We start from the raw sequence: 20,400 nt of genomic DNA, 5'->3' as shown, positions 1-20,400 counted from the left end.
TTTTATCACCTATTTGTTGTAATAGCGGCAAAGTAAAATATTATCTACTACTTTTTTGAATCGGTCAAAAATAGTTGCGACCATACAAAACAAACCTAAAACAAATATGTATATTCTGCAACTCTATGTCTTTCAATACTTACTGTGTTCTGAGCATTGAAATGTAATACCAAGAACTACCTCTAGTTCCACAATACAATAAGCACGAAATTTTAAACAAATATTTTTAACCTTATAAATTAGGCTTTAAGTATCATTTTAGAATAAATATTTTTGTACTGATGACTTTTTATGTTCAAGTGACATTTTAAATGTATTCCATAATATTCTTTTTCTGACGAAAGGACCTAAATACATATATTTTGCAATGGTAATTAAACTTTATGTTTAAGTATTAAGGTTTATAATCAACTGAAGTCGTTAACATTATTAAACTTTTTTCTAAGAAATGAAGATGTTTTCGTGTCTGCAAACGTGGCCACTGGAGCGTCTTATTTTTGTTCCTGATCCGTAATCTAGTACTATTATTGATCGAAGATGAAAGAAGACTTTCCTTCGAAATAAATAGAGACCATATTTGTTTAACTTTATTTTAATTATTCCTGTAGCTGGAACGAGTACGACGAATGATGATCTATTTCAATCTTGTTGTTTGTATGTACCTGTGTAAATATCTATGTATCATTTATTTTTAGAATTTTCCTTAGGCGTACGACTTTTTTTGCGCTGTGGTATGATTGCGGCATTTTTTCACCTGGCACCACCGAATCAGGTTAAGTACTCAAGTGGACTCAACCACAACCTCAAGCAAGTAAGAAAGTTATCTAAATTAATAATAGCTTATCATGAACAGTGAAAATAATAAAAAACATGATGTACATAAATATTTTAATAATTGCCATATTCACACAATCATACCGTTATATACACTCACAAACTATATTACTTAACAACAAAATTGTGCTTTTAATTATTTCTTGCATTCAAACATGAATTCTTTGGTAGTATTTAAATAAACAAAAACAGAGCAGGGACAGTAAAAACAAAAAAGAAGTAACTAAAGCTATCGCAGAAATAGTATCATAAACAAAAAATATACAGTTTATTAACATGACCTCGCTAGTTTTTGTACTTCTCTATAAATGTTTAAACCATTGACTAGTATCGATTGTTACAATTTAAAATTTATCTTAACGTTAAACGTGAAATTGAAACCTATCCTAATAACGACATTTTCTTATTTAGCTTTGAATTCAGGAAGTATTTTTAAAGACTTATCTATATTCAAATAAGTTATATTAAACATTAAGCTTTGATGCTACCATTTTTGTTTTAGATTGAGGAATGCTCTTTGTCAAATTCTACATAATATTGCTTTTTAAATCCCATCAACAATGTCAACGTCCTAGTGAATCGTAACCTACGTATAAGGATTTAAAATATACATATTTGTGTATATTTACAATTACAATTTCTTTCTTTTAAAATTATTAATCTCTATTTTCTTATATTAAGAATCCAATACGAACCAACGAGATATTTTCGCTATAACTACTTTTGACATAACGGCCTCAATCCGTAATAATCACTTGCATCGAATCCTGACATTATCTGTATTAAACACGAATGCGATTCCTAGGTTGTATCAATAGCATGGAGTTACTATTCTAGTTGTAGGTACTTATTAACTCCATGATCAATAGCAAGAAAAAAAAAATCACCATTACTACTTGTAAGCAAGCGAATCATTGTCTAAATTTAACCCATTACCGAATATGAAACTGAAATTTGAGCGCCACAGAATCCTATGTTTATTTAATGAATGCGTAATGTGAAACCTTAGACAAATCAATTTATGTCAAGAGGTGAAATAATATTCACAATTTATACAACTTATGTAACACACTCAGTACATACATATAATGGAAATTAGTTTCCATCATATCCCTTTCCTCCACTCACTTCTTCCATTACAAAAGTTACAATAAACAAACATGTCAGGATCGATTTTCTAAATTTGATGAGTTTCAAAAAACTGCGTCCGAGGCCGAACCCTGATATCGACTTTTGACAGACCTTTTTTGTTTTATTTTATTGCTTAGTTGGGTGAACGAGCTCACAGCCCACCCGGTGTTAAGTGATTGCTGGAGCCCATAGACATCTACAACGTAAATGCGCCACCCACCTTGAGATATAAGTTCTAAGGTCTCAGTATAGTTACAGGGGCTGCCCCACCCTTCAAACCGAAACGCATTACTGCTTCACGGCAGAAATAGTCAGGATGGTGGTACCTACCCGTGCGGACTCACAAGAGATCCTACCATTTTAAAACAAATCTTCCGTAATTCGAGCTCACTACGAGAAGCATCTTAGAATACGTTCCTAATTACAAATTCACATGTATATGTCGAGATGTCATAACTACTTACTTTCTATTGCTTCGTTGCGAGCCCGAATAAAAAAAGGATAATGAACTAATAAATACTCCACAGAGTCAGTCTGGGTAACTTTTAATGCTGTTGATAACAATTTTATTATATTTAGTGTGAATTATAATCGCAAGAGCTCGAAACGCATGTTTTAATGCGTGATTCCTGATGTTCAACACATGATCTAACGCACGCATTAAACAAAATCCCACCAAACATTTAAAATCAATGGAAGCGCATTCAACGCCTCGCGGTATAGTAAATCGGAACGTAAAAACGTATTTAAAATTATTTTGTAGCAAAGTGAAAATAATGTTTTTGAGCTCGTGTCATATTATTAAAATAGTTGGCGTCTGGAACGTCTATGTAACTTTATTGATCTTATCCTTCATAGTTCTGAACTATGTTATCTGTCAACTTTTCAAAAGTGTCTTTTGACAATTCCTATTTCGTACTAACAATCAGAAGTGTCAGTGTCAACCGCAAGAACTATAGTTACCCAGACTGACCGTATTTCAATTATAATTAAAGAATTTACGCACATTCCACGTACCAGACAACAATTTAATGATTTGAAATCCACGAAACCTTATGCGGTACACAGAAGTGTTAAATTACTATCTATCTATAAGTACCTATAAATACGAAAAAAACTAATTTCCAATAAATATTTCTATTTGTATATTTTACTATGTATCGTGTCTACTCTCGACTTACGGACTAGATTCGTTCGACAAGACTAGATAAAGTACTCACTAACAAACTCGACGACAAATCAATTACAAAACCAACAACTTATAACAAACACTTAAATAAAAGGAATGTTTTTTTTAATTGATAATGGTATAATTTATTTCTAAAAGTTATACTCTATCTGGCATTTTGACAAAACTACTTGTCACTGTAAGATTTAAAGGTCGCGTTTTTTTTTTTTTTTTGTAATTAAATACTCTTATTAAACTCAATATTATACCTTTGCTAGGATTTCACAGTCTTCACAGCAGGTGTAAGTAGACTTTTAATCAGCATATTCCATAGCACCAGACAGCATAATCTCAGGAGAGTGTACATTAATTTTTTTCCTTTCAACCTAATATTTTGACGCTTTTATATACAAAAATCGTAGACTTGTGTGCTCTTAGTACGAGTTTTTTAACCTTCGCGATAGCGTAAAAGCTAACTCAAATTTGTGTGGAGTTGGAACTTTTGCCGCTAGGGGCGCTGTTCGAACTGCATACAAATTTGAGTTAACTTTTACGCTATCGAGAACGTTAAAAAACTCGCACAATGGTATGGTGCATGAAAAAGTATTAAAGCGTAAAAGTGACAAATTCCATTAACTCAATTAATTAAAGTCACGCCTTGCGAGTATAACTATTAAAGTAAATATTTAAATACGCCATTTTACCAATATTATGTACGGCACTTCCAATACACACTAGCGAATCGCGGTAATATCCAATATAATCTACCTAATAATATGATTCGCATATAAAATCAGCCAATAAATAAAACAGCATTTAAAATTTATAAAATAAATACGGGTTTAGCTATTCGTATATTGCACATTTCATTAAAATAATAAAATAAATACCTAGAGTTTATTTTACCGTTCGATTTTGAAATGAAATCCATTTAATGGAAAAATATTGCTACTATTTATTATTTATTTATTGGATTGTCATGACGCGAGTCGGGTATCGTTTCCAGCTTTCTTAGTGTACAGCGACCACCTCGCTCAACAATATCGATGGCTGACACAAGACTAATTAATAAACTCTCCGATACAAATGTACACGTTGCGCTCTCCAACGAGATATGGGCTGTGACCGCTGGGGCACTCCGACCCTATCTATTCTGTAAGCTTGGTCTACCACTTCATATCACAGGACAGCAATACGTTTTAGCGGATATTACAATCATACACACACAAGTGTTGCCGACCTGCACCGGTGTACTGAACAATATTTGCTTAAAACTCGAGATGTTTGATTAAAATATTTTTTAGGGGTTTGGTTGGTTAATAAATTAACTTTTATTCATCAGTTAAACGGCCGCAAACGTTATAAAGTAAAGCGGGTTGCCTTTTGTATATAAATGTGCCCCTGCTCTCTACTTGGATAATGCGACACTAAGTAAGTAGAAGTAGTAACTAGTAGAAGTAAGAAAATACACCATATATGTTAGTGGACACGGCGTGAGCGTGCCTGGGGCCGATGGATACGCTCGCGAGGGGTCGTCCAAGTGTTAGAATTCCTTCAGAGGCGCTCGAGCAGCTGTTAGCCAAAGGTTGAGCCCTCGAATCTAGCGATTCGTCCCAGTGAAACTAATACACCTTCTGGGCGACCAGAAATTTCTCTATCCCAAAAGAAACGCTCGGGGCAAACCAGTCGATAAGTGATTATTCATCATCATTTGATCTGTATGTCTACTGTTACGATAGATTGTGTTTAGTCACTTTTGGGTAAAACCAAATAAAGCAATGCGTACATGTATCACCAGTTAATTTTCATTTGTTTCTATAATAAACTGAGTCCGATTTGGGAGATCGTACTAGAGAGCAATCGAGGCACATTCAAATCACTCGGAATCGTCCGGTTCTTATTTCGTCATTGGCTTAAATCAATTAATTGTAAACATTTGCAATTATTGTCAACGGCGACGTATTGTATGGCGGTACCAGTTATTTCAATTACTACGGATGAAAACAGGCGTTTTAAAAAGAACTAATTGAACCTGTCGGTAATAACGATTTGTTTATATGCAGTTCATCTCCACGTCAGAGACGAAGGACGGGATTTTGTTTATTCCATTTTTTCATTTTCGTGTTAGAATGTACGGCGAACAGGTCACAGTTTCGGGTTAACTATTTGTTAAAGTAAATAATGACTTATGAATTAATTAATTTTAGCAAAACGTGACAATTATTATAACCTCTTAGCTCTGATGTCAACAATCCGCCATTAGTTCGTGCAGCCAGTGTTTATAAATATGTCGCTCTGCCGTCAGCCACTAGTTGGGTCGGTGCGTAGTGGAGTGCGGGGCGCGGTAATACGGGGCGGAGCACGCGAGGGCGGAGCGCTAGGTGCGAGAGTCAGGTGGCGGAGTCCCCACCAAACGCATCAGCTACGAGTCTGCCACCACCGCCTCCCGCTCAGCCTTTACCTGTTGCTGTCGACAATAAGTCTGCGCTATTATTGCACATCGTACGGCAGTGAAACCAACAAACAGGCTTAGTGCAGAATCCACCGGGATATAAAAAAAACGTGACAAAAAAATCAAATATTAATACAAGAGTCGAGTCGCCGCGTTTCATGTGGCGACTCGGAGAATCATGTGCAACGTCCTTAATTTTATTAAACTACAGTAAAAGCGCCATATTCGCTATTTCACTATTCGCAGATTAAAAACATGCGACCCCATTCTTACGTTCGGGGATCTAATCGGTACCTACAGTACATACACATGGATACAAAGGAAGTAGGTGTCCGCAAGTTGGATAATCCAACCGAATATCCTTTGTATGCGCGTCGTCGAATGTCGTCGTTGGCTAATAAAAAATAGACCTTATTACAACTACCTACTGCCTAAAGTATGTAGTTATATGATGACGCCGGTGGCGCGGTGTATTGATTCCGCCTTTGACACAAGCCGCCTTTGCCTTCAAACAATAAAAGGAATCTTCATCCCCTATAATCCCATTTACGTAAATTACAATTTCATATTCACGGTTTCTACAGTCGCGGCATATTTACGGAACATAAATAGCCTGCGAATAAAGAGCTTTACTGTAGTCAACAAAAAAAAGCTCAATTGCGTTTCTAAAATTGTTCTCTTTTGTACAAAATTAGTAGTTTAGTATATAAAATTTAATTTTGTTTAAGTCGCCTAATAGTTCCAGTACTACCAACGGTTAGTTTGGGAGGATCGAGTCAGGCCCTGCGCCGGCTGGCGTCACGTCACCTCAAGTCGAGCACGGAGGGCCACGATCCCCATCGAATACCTTTTCGTTTTGCGGTCACTTTTCTCTTCGTTTACTTTATTTTAAGCTCGGAGCTCAACGCGAGATTACAGATTGTTTGTCATTTAATAAATAGAAATAGTTACCATATGTTTGGTGAGGACGGTGGCGTCCTTGAGACTGAGGACCTGCAGCACCTGCGTGTCTCCGTTCTGCAGCATGACCTGCGCCACGCCGCCGCCCAGCGACAGCGCCTCCAGCGTATCGCCGCCCTGCTCCACCTGCCCGGGTAGCAAAGCTTCACCAAGCTGGACACGCACAACACGTGCCAGTCTGCACTATATGCGCATTGTTCACGAGTGCTCACGCTGCACGTAACGGTGTTGCATACGGCCACGACCCTTGCACATGAGCTCTATTGTTATTCAGACATTTCATTTCTATACTTTAAAGATCGTATGGGTGAATTGTTTTATGTTATCCCCTTTGTGTACACTTCCCTTCAAATTGTTTTCATTATTGTATTCATTGGAGATTCATTATGTACAGCTTTTACTTAGATAGTTCTCAGGTGTACCTTAAAATGTGTAATAAATCATGAAGTACCGTCAGTGCTAAGGACGTTCCTGATATTTCGAGTTAAGGACTACCGGCTAGGTAGCCGCGGGCTCTTCGAAGACTACACCTCAAATTTTGAAGTTCAGAGTTACGGTGATTTTTGAAGTAAAACTTCTTTAAGCGCGTTGAGTAAAATTTTACTTGCGACAGATTCATTCGTTACGGCTAGAGAGAAAAGATACAATTTAGGACAAGTGAGAGTGAGAAAATAGATAGAGCGTCTCGCGAACCACTCGACAGTGAAGGGAAACAACAAAGCGAGCTAATTCATTTTCCTTATTTACAGCGTTCCCTATTACAAGAGAAATTTCATTTAATAATGAAAAATTGAGAATACCACATTACTACACCGCAAAAGAAGTTTCATTTCTTTCACGTGCACTAAGTTGCGCGCGCACCATTGTTTTGAGTTTAATGGCTGGTGTCTGTACTTGAGGTTTCGCCACTCATCATGATCCGTTTCTCTCACAATGTAAGGTGATCACATTGAAATTTACATTTAAGTTCCGTAAAAAGTTTTTTTTTAATTTATGATAATATTCACCAATTAAATGATTTCCCACAATATACTCTCAGATCAGTACAGCAGGACTATCGCAATGCTAAAACAAACCTACAAACACGTGCAAATAGCCAAATTATAAACAAAGCGCGCTGCGTGCGACACACGAACACACACACAAACTATAATCATAATAATAAAATAATGTATTACCTTTTACATAGAAAACACTTAGCGTTTTCAAATAAATAAAAGCTAAATAAGAAAAAAGGCAAGAGGAGGTGGCTAATGCTGTTGGAAGTGGCTGGCTCAGTTCGTTCCCTACAAACTGCAAGCTACAAACAACAAACAAAAAACAACACAAACGTAGATCAGCGTTTATTGGTCGCGTTACACGCACACATGCAAACGTAATAAGCTCTAGCAACACCCGGGAAGTTATACGAGACGTGTCGGCGCTGTCCACGGACTCGGCGGCGGCAATGTATCTACATAAAACTTGATTAGGGATAAAGCTCCGCGGCTCCAGCGGCGAGTATGTGACGCGGTGGTAGAGGGGCGGGGGGTTGGGGGAGCGGCGCGGGGCCGGGGTGGGGCGGGGGGCGTGGCGGCCGCCGTCGAGTCCGCTCGGGCATCTCGTTAATTCCCGAGCGTAAATAACAACACAACAAATAAAAATAAAACAGATGACTTTTACAAAACATTTCATACACGCAACATAACAATATTATTTGTTCAACGATATTTAAAAATAAATAAAAAGTCGAATGCTAGCGCCACTACAAACTAAACTTTGAACAAATTTTATGGCAATTTATTGACAAGCAATACTTGGATGTTCAATTTAAAAAAAATATAATCTCTATATTGACTGCACCGGCTGTGGGGGTTGGTGATGTGTATAGTTTCTGCAGATTTTTTTAGATCTTTTAAACTGAACAACAGTTTCATTGTTGGTCCCTCAGGTTCCGGGGCCTGACTTAATTTCCACAGTTGACATCTACAACATGAACGAAGTCCACCATGTCTACGGAATGTTTAACAATAATTTAAAAAAATGGTGAATCAGTCTGCTTTTGGTACAGTGCACGCTGACAGTCAAACATCCAAATATTGACAAAACACACAAAAACATTTGGCACAATCACAAACAGCTAATTAAAACATAACGTGGGGTAAATTTAAAATATTGTCAATAAAACTTTTAAACTAAAATTTAGATTTGATTATATATATAATTCATCACAAATATAACAAATTTAAGAGTATATTGTGTATGAGGTCCTAATTCATTTTTTAATTGAACTTTTTTATATAATTCAGCAGTACTATATTTAATTATTTGGTCCTTGCCAAACAATTCCTACCCCTGCTCTGATGCTGGTGATACCAGCATCCTACCCGCGTTGACCCCGTGGATAAAGCACATTATACAAGACCGGCCCCCTCGTAGGACACTTCCAATGTTATCCAAGTTCGTATCGAGCCCAGCGGTGTACATTAACATTTGAAGAGAGAGCAGCAGTCTCTAATGAGTTAGTTTCCCCGGCGGGTCTCCCACCAGCGACGCTGCACCCCACAGATAATCAGACAAGAAGTGAACGTGCGACATTGCATGTCTCGTGCGTTTCACTTTTATTACCATCTTTGAACTAATATCTCAAAGTAGATGGCGGCATTTACATTGTAGATGTCTATGGGCTCCTGTAACCACTTAACAGCAGGTGAGCTATGAGCTCGTCCACCCATCTATGCATTAAAAAAATGTCGCTATAATTATATATCTATATTATCAACACATTTAAATATATAAAAAACAAAACATAACAAAATTAAAAATATAATATTGTCTATTCTATTAATATATTATGCTTTAATAAATTTAAGGTACGTAGTGTCCAACACTAGTTTCTTTATGGATTTATTCATTACTTAAGTAATTTGATTTAAAAATAAAGTGTTATTTGGCAACGTTATACTTTGGGATCGGGTTTGTTTGAGATCCTAATTATATTATTTATTAATCGATTATGATTTTATTTTATTTTTAGTATTATCGATTGAATATTAAATAGTTGAACTATTTTTATAATTTACTACAGCGACCTCTGGCGGTGTATCACCTGGCGAACCCAACGCTTTGGGTTCACATATTGCACCAGTTCGCTCCGATAGGAAACAATAACATTTATTTTGCAGACTTTCAAAATAATTATTTTCTTATTGAATCTTAGTGCATTGGTGCTCTACCAATTGATATGTAGCGTCGGTACGTATGGTTACCAATTTATTACAAATGGCACGTCCGTTGCATTGCACATTGTTTTAATGGTAAAAGTGTCTTGTTTGTCTTCGCTACCAGGACGTAATTGAAGATTAAATTAAATACCAAATTTATTGTGGAAACTTAAAAACAGGACTGTGTGTAGAAGACAAACAAGAGACATAAAGTATTGCGACTTTGGCACATTGTGGACTAGGGGAACTAGTTCTGATAGTGTCGAGGCGCGCGTACATTGCGACGTCGACATTTCAGTTATTAGTACCACAGTTTAAACGTCATTACATCGATAAATATAATCTTTAACATAATGACACTGGTAGTCAGTGTCGCAGCGTGACCTGCACGAGCGGCGCCACGCAGACGGCCTCGTGGTGGTGCATGGAGGCGACCATGGACTGGTACACGGAGGCGGACACGGGGACGGTGATGACGCCGGACACGGACACGGGGTAGCCGTGCCCGTCGTCCGCCGTGAGGATGATCTGCCCCTCGTGGTTGAGCGTGGCCTCGGCGACGGCGTTGAGGTCCACGGCGACGGCGCCGTCCGTGTCCAGCGCCCCCACCACGCTGGCTCCGCCTTCGCCGGACTGGATCTGTACGGGGACCACAGAGAGAGCTCAGTGTGTGACCGCGTATGAGAAGATAGACGGGAAGTGTCAGTAGACCAGTATTTTTCCTTTACGACCCTCGGTAGTTCTATCTACACTTTGCATTATATACATTATTTTATAATTTTGAGAGTGGGAGCTTCCAAGTGTGCACGCAGACACAGCTGACGTGACGTCACAGCGTGAAACATGAGATCTTGTCTCGTTTGTTTTTTTTAACGATTGTCCCACCCTTCCGAGCGGGCACAGTGAAGCCTGTCCTCCACTAATTATGTGCAAAATATCCATATAATTATTTTAGTGGGTTCAATATTTATTGCACGCCGTCCTTCACAGTGAAAGTAGTTCAGACTACTTGGAAGTGAATATTTCATTAGAACAACCGGTTGCCTTGCCGCGGTGTGTCAGTAAGGTAGCTATTAGAGCTTGTGTTGCAGGAGTGAGCAGTGACTGACCACGTGCGCGGTGGTCCCGTCGGGCAGCGTGATGATGGGGTTGTTGGGGTCCACCTGGATGAGGGAGACGCTCCCGTCGGGGTTGGTGATGGTCTGCAGCACGGCGGGAGCGTACTGCGACATCTGTGCACACCACACCGTCATTGTTTTAAGTCTTATTGCTATGATATCATTTATGTGTGTTTTTAAAAAAAAAAACTAACTATGTATATTTAGTAAGCACACAGATTCTGTGGCAGTTTTAAAATGTTCATATGTAGGCGAGCGTAACTCGGCCCATTAATATATCCTGTCTGAGATGCTCCTAACAGTCCAACCCCATTGTCCTAGACTAGAACACAGATAACATTTTTGAAACTTTAAGTTTAAACTAAACCTGCTCGGGACCCGTGACACGCGGTGACACGCGGCAACACGAGGTGTAAGGGAAACGCCCCCGAAGCCGGACACACAGTAAAGTGTTCTCGAGGGCACAGGCCGCATAGGGCATAGGGCGTGGGGCGTGGGGCCACATTCACTCGAGCTCACATCGACGCCGAACAACTGTTCGTGTTCGTGTAAGGTCATTGACCTCGCGAGCTAGCTGACTGTTATTGAGGTTACGTTGTGTTTAAACAAAGCTAAAAATATTGTTGCGATCGAAAGGAAGGTGACGGGCGCGGTTGTCCGTACATCGACGTCGGCGAGCGTCATCTGGTCGATGCAGACTTGCTGCTCGGCGAGCGCGTGGTGCGGGCGGGAGCCCCCGGGCTCCGCCCCCGCGGACCCCGCGCCCGGCATGCACGCAGACACCTACTCCGGCAGCGTGCGAGGAACCAATATGTTATACTCACAGTTTCAATGTCCAGGATGTGGAACAAATCATCTCATTTGATTCTCCAGTACAATTTATAAACAAATTGGTTAGTGATCAAGAAATAAATGTTATAAGAGCTTATGGAGTTAACGTTCCAACTCGCAACTTTAATAATGATTTCAGTATTAAATATGTTTGTATTTATCTATCTTAACTGATTTTTTGAAAAAGATATGAAATGTGCATATTATATATGAGAGTTGAAAAGTTAACAATATCCCCCCTATACAAATACAAACAAATTAGAATATTATTGGGATTTGACAAAAACATTTTTAAATTAATATTTCTCAACACGGGACTTTAGTCCAGGAAAAAAATGTGTAGAAAATATTTTCTCAAACTACCCTCTGGTTTAAAGATTCCGATATGGATCAATAGATGGCAGCATCGTCGTAGATAAGAAACAGCTTGTTGAAACAAGACAGAACCATAGAACTCTGTCGTTATTCCAGTCAACTAAAACATTAGCTTCACTTGAAATAAAAATCTCCAAAACATTGCTTGTACTAAACGCAGCAAACACATTCTAATACAAATCTATTTAAATCATAATTTAATCAATGCAAATCAGTTTATTTGATCTTCTTGATGTCTAGATTTTTTGGAACCAGTCGAATAACTAACCTAGTTAAAACAGTTTCAACTTTAATATTATATTTACTCACTCCCTGCGCAAATTTTAGTTTTTCCCTGATCATTTTTATTCTTAATAGTATAATCTCTCACAATCTGCTGTTAATTACAATGTAGCTAAGATGTAGATAGACACCCGCCCTGAAGTGAAAACCCATAGTTCGTGAAGTGGACATATATGCAATAGACACGCAATGAATCTACGTACGGGTTGTGTCGGAGGTCCTTTCTCGTCTTCTTCAGTAAAAGCTGGCAGGAGATCCTCTCTTCCGTGGTACTTGTAGCAGTTGATCACAATCTGTCGCAGAGCGTGGGTCCATGACATCTGGAAGAGGTCGGTCGTTGCACTTGCATTAATTATTCTCGTGGTGCGTGCGAGTTGCGTATAATTAATGGCGTGCAGTTACCTTCTGCTTCTCATCTTCAGACCGAGCGTCCATGCGCACGTTGGCCCAGGGCAAGTCTTTGGGCCACCAGGGCGGCCGGGTCGACTCGCGGCCCCAGCCCGGCTTGCCGCGGACTGCTCGACAAGTGTTCAATGTGTCACAGATACGTACATACATACATGATTAGCTTTTGGTTATTTTTAGATAACCCTGTAATTTTACGGTAATCAAATAGTTAACATCAATGGTTTATGTTTCTTGCAATTATTTTCTTAAAAAAGATCAGTGACTATTACATTCTACAAGAAAGGCAGGAGGCGATTCAGCAGGAAATTGCATTTATTTCTGTCCAACGTGTTACGGTAATAATATTTCAGTTAAAAAAACTGAAAAGTGGGCCAAGGATTTCCTGTATGATATGAAGGAGGACCTATAAGGTATAAGGTAGACGAGACTCACCCATCGAGTACTTGAGCATAAGCGGGATGAAGGCTCTCAGCTGCGCCTGGGTCATCTTCTCGACGGGGGTGGGGATGCCGTCGATGATGAGCGGCGGCAACTCGAACAGCGAGGGATCATCAGCAGGAGGAGGCGGCGCCTGCGGGACCGAGCCGCGCCCGAACTGACGCTCCTTATATACTCGCTTACTGACGCGTCTCGCTCTATCCACTGTACTGTGGGACCGAGGCACGCACGATCTGACGCTCCTCACACACTCGCTTACTGACGCGTCTCGCTCTATCCACTGTACTGTGGGACCGAGGCACGCACGATCTGACGCTCCTCACACACTCGCTTACTGACGCGTCTCGCTCTATCCACTGTACTGTGGGACCGAGGCACGCACGATCTGACGCTCCTCACACACTCGCTTACTGACGCGTCTCGCTCTATCCACTGTACTGTGGGACCGAGGCACGCACGATCTGACGCTCCTCACACACTCGCTTACTGACGCGTCTCGCTCTATCCACTGTACTGTGGGACCGAGGCACGCACGATCTGACGCTCCTCACACACTCGCTTACTGACGCGTCTCGCTCTATCCACTGTACTGTGGGACCGAGGCACGCACGATCTGACGCTCCTCACACACTCGCTTACTGACGCGTCTCGCTCTATCCACTGTACTGTGGGACCGAGGCACGCACGATCTGACGCTCCTCACACACTCGCTTACTGACGCGTCTCGCTCTATCCACTGTACTGTGGGACCGAGGCACGCACGATCTGACGCTCCTCACACACTCGCTTACTGACGCGTCTCGCTCTATCCACTGTACTGTGGGACCGAGGCACGCACGATCTGACGCTCCTCACACACTCGCTTACTGACGCGTCTCGCTCTATCCACTGTACTGTGGGACCGAGGCACGCACGATCTGACGCTCCTCACACACTCGCTTACTGACGCGTCTCGCTCTATCCACTGTACTGTGGGACCGAGGCACGCACGATCTGACGCTCCTCACACACTCGCTTACTGACGCGTCTCGCTCTATCCACTGTACTGTGGGACCGAGGCACGCACGATCTGACGCTCCTCACACACTCGCTTACTGACGCGTCTCGCTCTATCCACTGTACTGTGGGACCGAGGCACGCACGATCTGACGCTCCTCACACACTCGCTTACTGACGCGTCTCGCTCTATCCACTGTACTGTGGGACCGAGGCACGCACGATCTGACGCTCCTCACACACTCGCTTACTGACGCGTCTCGCTCTATCCACTGTACTGTGGGACCGAGGCACGCACGATCTGACGCTCCTCACACACTCGCTTACTGACGCGTCTCGCTCTATCCACTGTACTGTGGGACCGAGGCACGCACGATCTGACGCTCCTCACACACTCGCTTACTGACGCGTCTCGCTCTATCCACTGTATTGTGGGACCGAGGCACGTACGATCTGACGCTCCTCACACACTCGCTTTCTGACGCGTCTCGCTCTATCCACTGTACTGTGGGACCGAGGCACGCACGATCTGACGCTCCTCACACACTCGCTTACTGACGCGTCTCGTTCTATCCACTGTACTGTGGGACCGAGGCACGCACGATCTGACGCTCCTCACACACTCGCTTACTGACGCGTCTCGCTCTATCCACTGTACTGTGGGACCGAGGCACGTACGATCTGACGCTCCTCACACACTCGCTTACTGACGCGTCTCGCTCTATCCACTGTACTGTGGGACCGAGGCACGCACGATCTGACGCTCCTCACACACTCGCTTACTGACGCGTCTCGCTCTATCCACTGTACTGTGAGACCGAGGCACGCACGATCTGACGCTGCTCACACACTCGCTTTCTGACGCGTCTCGCTCTATTAATTTGTGTTATGACTATTTCAAGCTAATTTTATATCGATGTGAATAAGATATGTACATCGCGTAAACACCTAACATATTTATGATTTTCTGATCACACAGTATGGAATTTTGAAGTTATAAAGCTATATATTAAGCTAATTTTAAGTACTTAGATTACGTACTAGTAATGAGATTTGGGTCGCTTGTAATGCATCCACTTCCTGTGTGCACGACTGCTTCAATATAAGTGGATTTGCCAACAACAGACATGTATTACCAAATGTAGTCTGTCTCTAAGTATACATTATTATTAATAGAGGACATATAAACAGTACGGGAAGGCATTATAGTTACCTGCTGCGCCAAAGCGTTCTCCAGCTCCTCCATGATCATGCAGCGGAGGTTCCTGACGACGTCCTCGAGCGGCTTGGCGCCGAACACACGATAGGAAGTGTTGGGCTTGCCGGGAGTGGCCACCAGCACGACGGCCTGCTGACCTACTCGTGTCGCGAACTCTTCGATTGTTTGCTACCAGATAATCGTTAATCAAATGTATTTCTTTTGAAGCCGGTGTTACTATAAAAATGTCTTAAGAATTATAATTATAACTACTTTAACGATTTAAGATTCCAGTTTATTATTGTAGTTTTCTTGGTATCGGAGTAGCAACCGTCGACGAATGTAATGCTTTGTCTCCAAAAAGCTTGCGAACTATTTGCAGTCTCTCGGGGATTCCATAGAATGGCAGCTCCGATAAAATGCCCTATGCCAGAAATTGTGAATAGGGGGTTTCTTGGACACGAGCGGTCTTTCGCGAAAACGGACCCTAGTTGGTGCAACTGGACGAGAGGCGATAAGACGCGTTAGTGCGGGTGGCCATTCAGGAGCTCACGTCTTAAACACCACTGCGAGGCTGCCCGCTTCACCTATGGGCGCTAAAGAGGCTGCCCGATCACACACTGCGTGATATATTGAATGCGTCACATATGGTGGTCGATGGTAAGTATTAGAACAAATTCATAAACTCACTCTAAGTTTCCTTAATAATCTGTTCTGGTGTCGCTTCCTGACGGATGGGTTGGTCTCGAAGGAGTGTGGGCGCTTGCGTTTCTTCGACGAGGCGATAGCCGCGGCCGCCGCCATGCCTACGGGGCCTGACGACGATCTTTACGTAACTTGGGTCTCACATGCACGCCGCCGACCTCGGCGCGGTTTGTGATGTTTTATGTATAAACGTTACATATTTTGGAAATTTTATGATTGTTCAATTTATAACAAACAAACATAACACCTAATTATCATCGAATCATGTACTTAACTTATTACTTACTAGTTTCGAAAATGAAATAGTGATTAATCTAGAAAACATAATTTTCTACAATTCTGTAACGGTTTAAGTTGGAAGGTACTTACTATATACAAAAACGAAAATAAATGAAGTAAGATAATTGGTTGAGACACTGAGGGTGAGGCATATTGTAAATCTTGATAGGTAGGTTGGTACCTGTTCTGTCAGTTTCAGAGGTGAAGATATAATGCCTTTCGGTTTGAAGTGTGAAATTATCACTTTAATAAATAAATACTACTACAAACTCAACTACAAGGTCTAATTTGGTTTTGGTGAGTTCCTTACAATGATTTTTGCCTGCCTGCCCTGCACATCCCAAATACAATTTACATACATACTATATATGTAATGTTAAATAAATAACATGAAAATCCAGAAACCCCAGTTAGAAGCACCCAATTTGATATGAACTAGCATAACTAGGTGTTGACGGCTTGTGAGAAATAAATTGAAATGAGATACGGACCGGCGGCTGCAAGTTGCTTTGTAACTTCATCGCTCATGGCATTCTTGATGATGTCGTTTCCGTCGTCATAGTTGGAGCCGGCCGGAGACGAGGCGCACTCGTCCTCGTCCTCCGAGCCGCCGCTCAACCCGCAGCCCTCCACCTGGGACATATCCTGTGAACAGAATGTTCTTGAATAATTTACATTAGACTCAATTTATACTTAATAACATATGGTGTGTCATATACGTGAGTAAACTGTTATTGAATACACCACATGATTGCTACCCACCTTGAGATATGAGGTTGAAACATCCCATTTTATAATAATTCAGCTATTGCTTGTCTTAAAATCTTAGATTAACTTAGTGTAACTTTTAAATTGTAATTTAAATTATTAAATTAAATTTAATTATTTAAACTAAATTTAAAAAAAAAAAAAAAAGTTTATACTTTGTTTTTTTTTTGCAATCTTCATCTTTAGCAACTGTAATTATGTTCTCAATCTCACATTGTTCTATTTGTTGTGACTTAGGGTCTTATACACCATCACTACTTAACGTACTTTGTCAGGACAGATACTTAGAACCATCTTTCTTTTAAAGTGATGCAAACAAAACAAGACAACACAGGTAGGTAGGCAATCTTGGCCATAAATGAATGTCCTTTTTGACAACCAATGACGGCCATTATCTGTTGGCAACTAGTGATGAATGCTAACCTTCTTAAATAACATACCTCCTCAGTCATGTCCATGGACTCTGTGCTGACGGCGGCGTTCATCTCTGGTTTTATCTCCCCCACCTCCTTTGATGATCTCAGTTCATGGACCATTTGTGTTTAATGTATCTAACTGCACACTTTAGAAACTTAGCTCAGCTTGTTCGTTTAGTATTTAAAGCCTGCAAAAAAACATAACATTTCCTCACATTCATAGTCTATAATTGGAACATGTGATATTGTTATAAGCTTACTAAATAGTTTTATGATGGTAGAGTAGGTATTTTAAGTAGATATTTTAAACCTTTACTTTGCCTATTTCTTTAAAAAGCTATTATGCCAAACAATTTGAAGATAAAGGATAGCTATTCAACAATTTCATTGAGCTTTGACTGCAGGTGAGTAAGCCACTTAAGACTTAACTTTCGGATTAGTCAACCGACCTTAACTAAAGGGCTGTTAAAATTTGAAATTAAATTAATAAATCCTAAATTAAGTAATAAAAGTAGTTTACTATATTAGAGGACAGAAAAAAATGTGTTTTTTGGTTTAACATATGTCAATCATATATAATTGCATATAGACATGCTTTAACAAAAACCGATTTCAGATAGAAAAAAAAAAGATATTCCAAAACAAATTAATATACACTAAAAATAATCATCATCGAAATCGATTGGCGTGATATTGAGTTATTCATGTATTTGTCTCGTACATACTTAATTGCAAATTTAAAACTGCAAATTATATGGTTTTCTCATGGATACCATTATCAGAACAGGATTAAATTGATATGGGACCACAAAAAAAGCGTCAGCTTTCTAATAAAAAAGAGCCATCGAAATCAAATCACAAGTAAAAAGTTATGAGGTAACAAACAAAATAAAGAAACCATACAGTCGAATTGAGAACCTCCTCCTGTTTTGAAGTCAGTTAAAAACCTTGATAAGGTTTATTCCAAAATAAGACATTTTCTTAATTTTAATAAATCTTGTGTTGGTCTTGGTACAAAAATTCAATTAAATGAGAGGATTAGATGCCCTCACAGCCTTTAAATCACCAGTACCCAGAACCTGTAGGTACCATGAAAGTTACTACTATCCCAAAAAGAATTATGAGATTGAAGTCTCAATTATTTTGATACATCAGCTGTCCTGGTCCTCACCACCAAATGCAAAATTGCAAGCAATGATTAGTAGTTATTTGATGGAAGCTATGGGCCCTCACATGTACAACTAGTACTTAAGACTCAATTTGTTATTTCTCTTTTTTTTTTTATTGCATATTGTTAGTTACATTACATTCATTGTTTTTTTTCCATTCAAATTAAATTTATTTTGTCATCTTCTATTAGTCAAAGGTCATTGACCTCGGTAAAGTATAAAAAGCTATAATTTTTTTATTTGTTGTTCTACCTAGTGTTGAGTAATAAGGTTATGTAGGTGAATATTGTTTATGATCTTTATTTCCTGATAGCTGTGGAATTTATACTGGCAGTTTATATTTATTTATTTATTTAATATCATCAATAAGTTTGTATGACTCAGGAACCTATGCAGAAAAAACCCGTTTTAGTTAGAATTCATTAGAGGTGATGTTTTTCCAAAATGTTTGAGTATATATTTCATTAGGGTAGGACAACTATGAAAAATCAATACTTGTCCTACCCACACAGTTGATGCCATTTACCTAATTTAGTTAAATATCTGATCTTAAATCTATATTGTTTTGGTTTCTCGTGCATTCATTAATGAAACTAAAATTACATATTGTTGCACTTTATTGCATTCATTGGTCTCCGTCACCGAATGTTTCGGGTGCATCTCGTAAGGGTATGCAACTAAATGACGCATTCGGCGGATGTTTTGTTTGCACGATGCATGTCAGGCTGCGACAGGTCAATTTTGAAGACGCACGACGCGAACTCTTTGCGGCGGCGTAAAGGATAAGCTCAAATGAATGGCTACCATGGAGGGCGGCCGCGCGTTCGAGCAGGCCCAGACTGGATAGGAAGACTACGGCTGCGTACGCACCTGCGTGATTTGAGACACATTTTGCGATCCAAATCCTAGTTTCGGGAGTCCGCTGTGATGTAACCCGTTCCAAATAACACTTTTTATAGCATTCACACTCGGCGGAACACTGATTTCACAAAAACTGCGGAGTGCACGCGAGACCCCGAAAATTCTGAATCCTCCATTGGTATCGATCGGTGATCCCGGTATGTAGACCGTATACACTTTGTATCTTCGGGTCGCCATTTTGTACGAGTCTGCGCGGTGTGATTTTCGCATGGAGTGGGAAAATACCCCTCAGCCCGAGGGGGGATTCAAAATAATTCGAAATATCAGTTTTGTACAACTAAAGCTGATTAGAGAAATACTTACCGTTTTTTAGATCAAATTATGGTCGCATATGAATTTAGTGGCCTTCGACACGGGCTGTACAGGAAAAATCTCTAGTTTATTTTCGAAATTGATCAATTCATGTCACGGTATAGCGCCATCTAGAAAGATTTTCTTCAACTATATTTGACAGTGCATTTTGTAAATAAACCTTTTTAAATCGATTGCAAGGTAATTAATAAATTACTGTTGTTATTCGAAGGTTTTGCTGTAACGTAGTGTATATCTGGGAGTGGAATTAGTTCAATGAATTTGATTCAAAAAGTAAGTCATGAATACATCGGGGCTAAATGGTTATTACCTATTTTATAAATCAATATTTTACCATACGAAGTATAACCTCTTTCTTTAATAATACCTAATAATAATTAAATACATAAAATAGGTAAATAAAATAAAGGCAAATAAAATGGGTGAGAAATTACTA

General features: G+C 40.0%; 1 protein-coding gene across 23 annotated transcripts; it reads right to left on the bottom strand.

Annotated features, from left to right (window-relative positions):
• Positions 1–871: 871 nt before the first annotated feature.
• Positions 872–20,089, bottom strand: LOC101738034 (DNA-binding protein Ewg). Of its 23 annotated transcripts, none has more exons than XM_062668839.1 (13): positions 19,956–20,089; positions 17,587–17,750; positions 16,870–17,023; positions 16,085–16,209; positions 15,410–15,583; positions 13,195–13,357; positions 12,757–12,869; positions 12,558–12,674; positions 11,530–11,649; positions 10,858–10,980; positions 10,133–10,387; positions 6,537–6,671; positions 872–5,615 (listed from the first exon to the last, which is right to left on the bottom strand). In XM_062668839.1, the coding sequence occupies exons 2-13, from the start codon at positions 17,680–17,682 to the stop codon at positions 5,556–5,558; spliced, it is 1,635 nt and encodes a 544-aa protein (XP_062524823.1). In that variant the 5' UTR covers positions 17,683–17,750; positions 19,956–20,089; the 3' UTR covers positions 872–5,555. The 23 variants fall into 23 exon arrangements, with proteins under 23 accessions (XP_062524823.1, XP_062524827.1, XP_062524825.1 ...); XM_062668843.1 differs by having other exon boundaries at positions 13,195–13,333; XM_062668841.1 differs by having other exon boundaries at positions 16,085–16,200.
• Positions 20,090–20,400: the final 311 nt, after the last annotated feature.

Source organism: Bombyx mori, chromosome 5 (assembly GCF_030269925.1).
Source record: "Bombyx mori chromosome 5, ASM3026992v2".
Taxonomy (NCBI): domain Eukaryota; kingdom Metazoa; phylum Arthropoda; class Insecta; order Lepidoptera; family Bombycidae; genus Bombyx; species Bombyx mori.
This window is presented reverse-complemented; position numbering and strand designations above follow the sequence as displayed.

What these genes read in the sequence shown, in the direction of transcription:
- LOC101738034 (XM_062668839.1), bottom strand. Translation starts at nt 17,682, where the DNA reads ATGGTCCATGAACTGAGATCATCAAAGGAGGTGGGGGAGATAAAACCA. An exon ending in GATTATTAAGGAAACTTAGA is followed by an intron (nt 15,584 to 16,084) that starts GTGAGTTTATGA and finishes ATTATCTGGTAG; the next exon opens with CAAACAATCGAAGAGTTCGC. An exon ending in CCGTCCTCACCAAACATATG is followed by an intron (nt 5,616 to 6,536) that starts GTAACTATTTCT and finishes ATAATAGCGCAG; the next exon opens with ACTTATTGTCGACAGCAACA.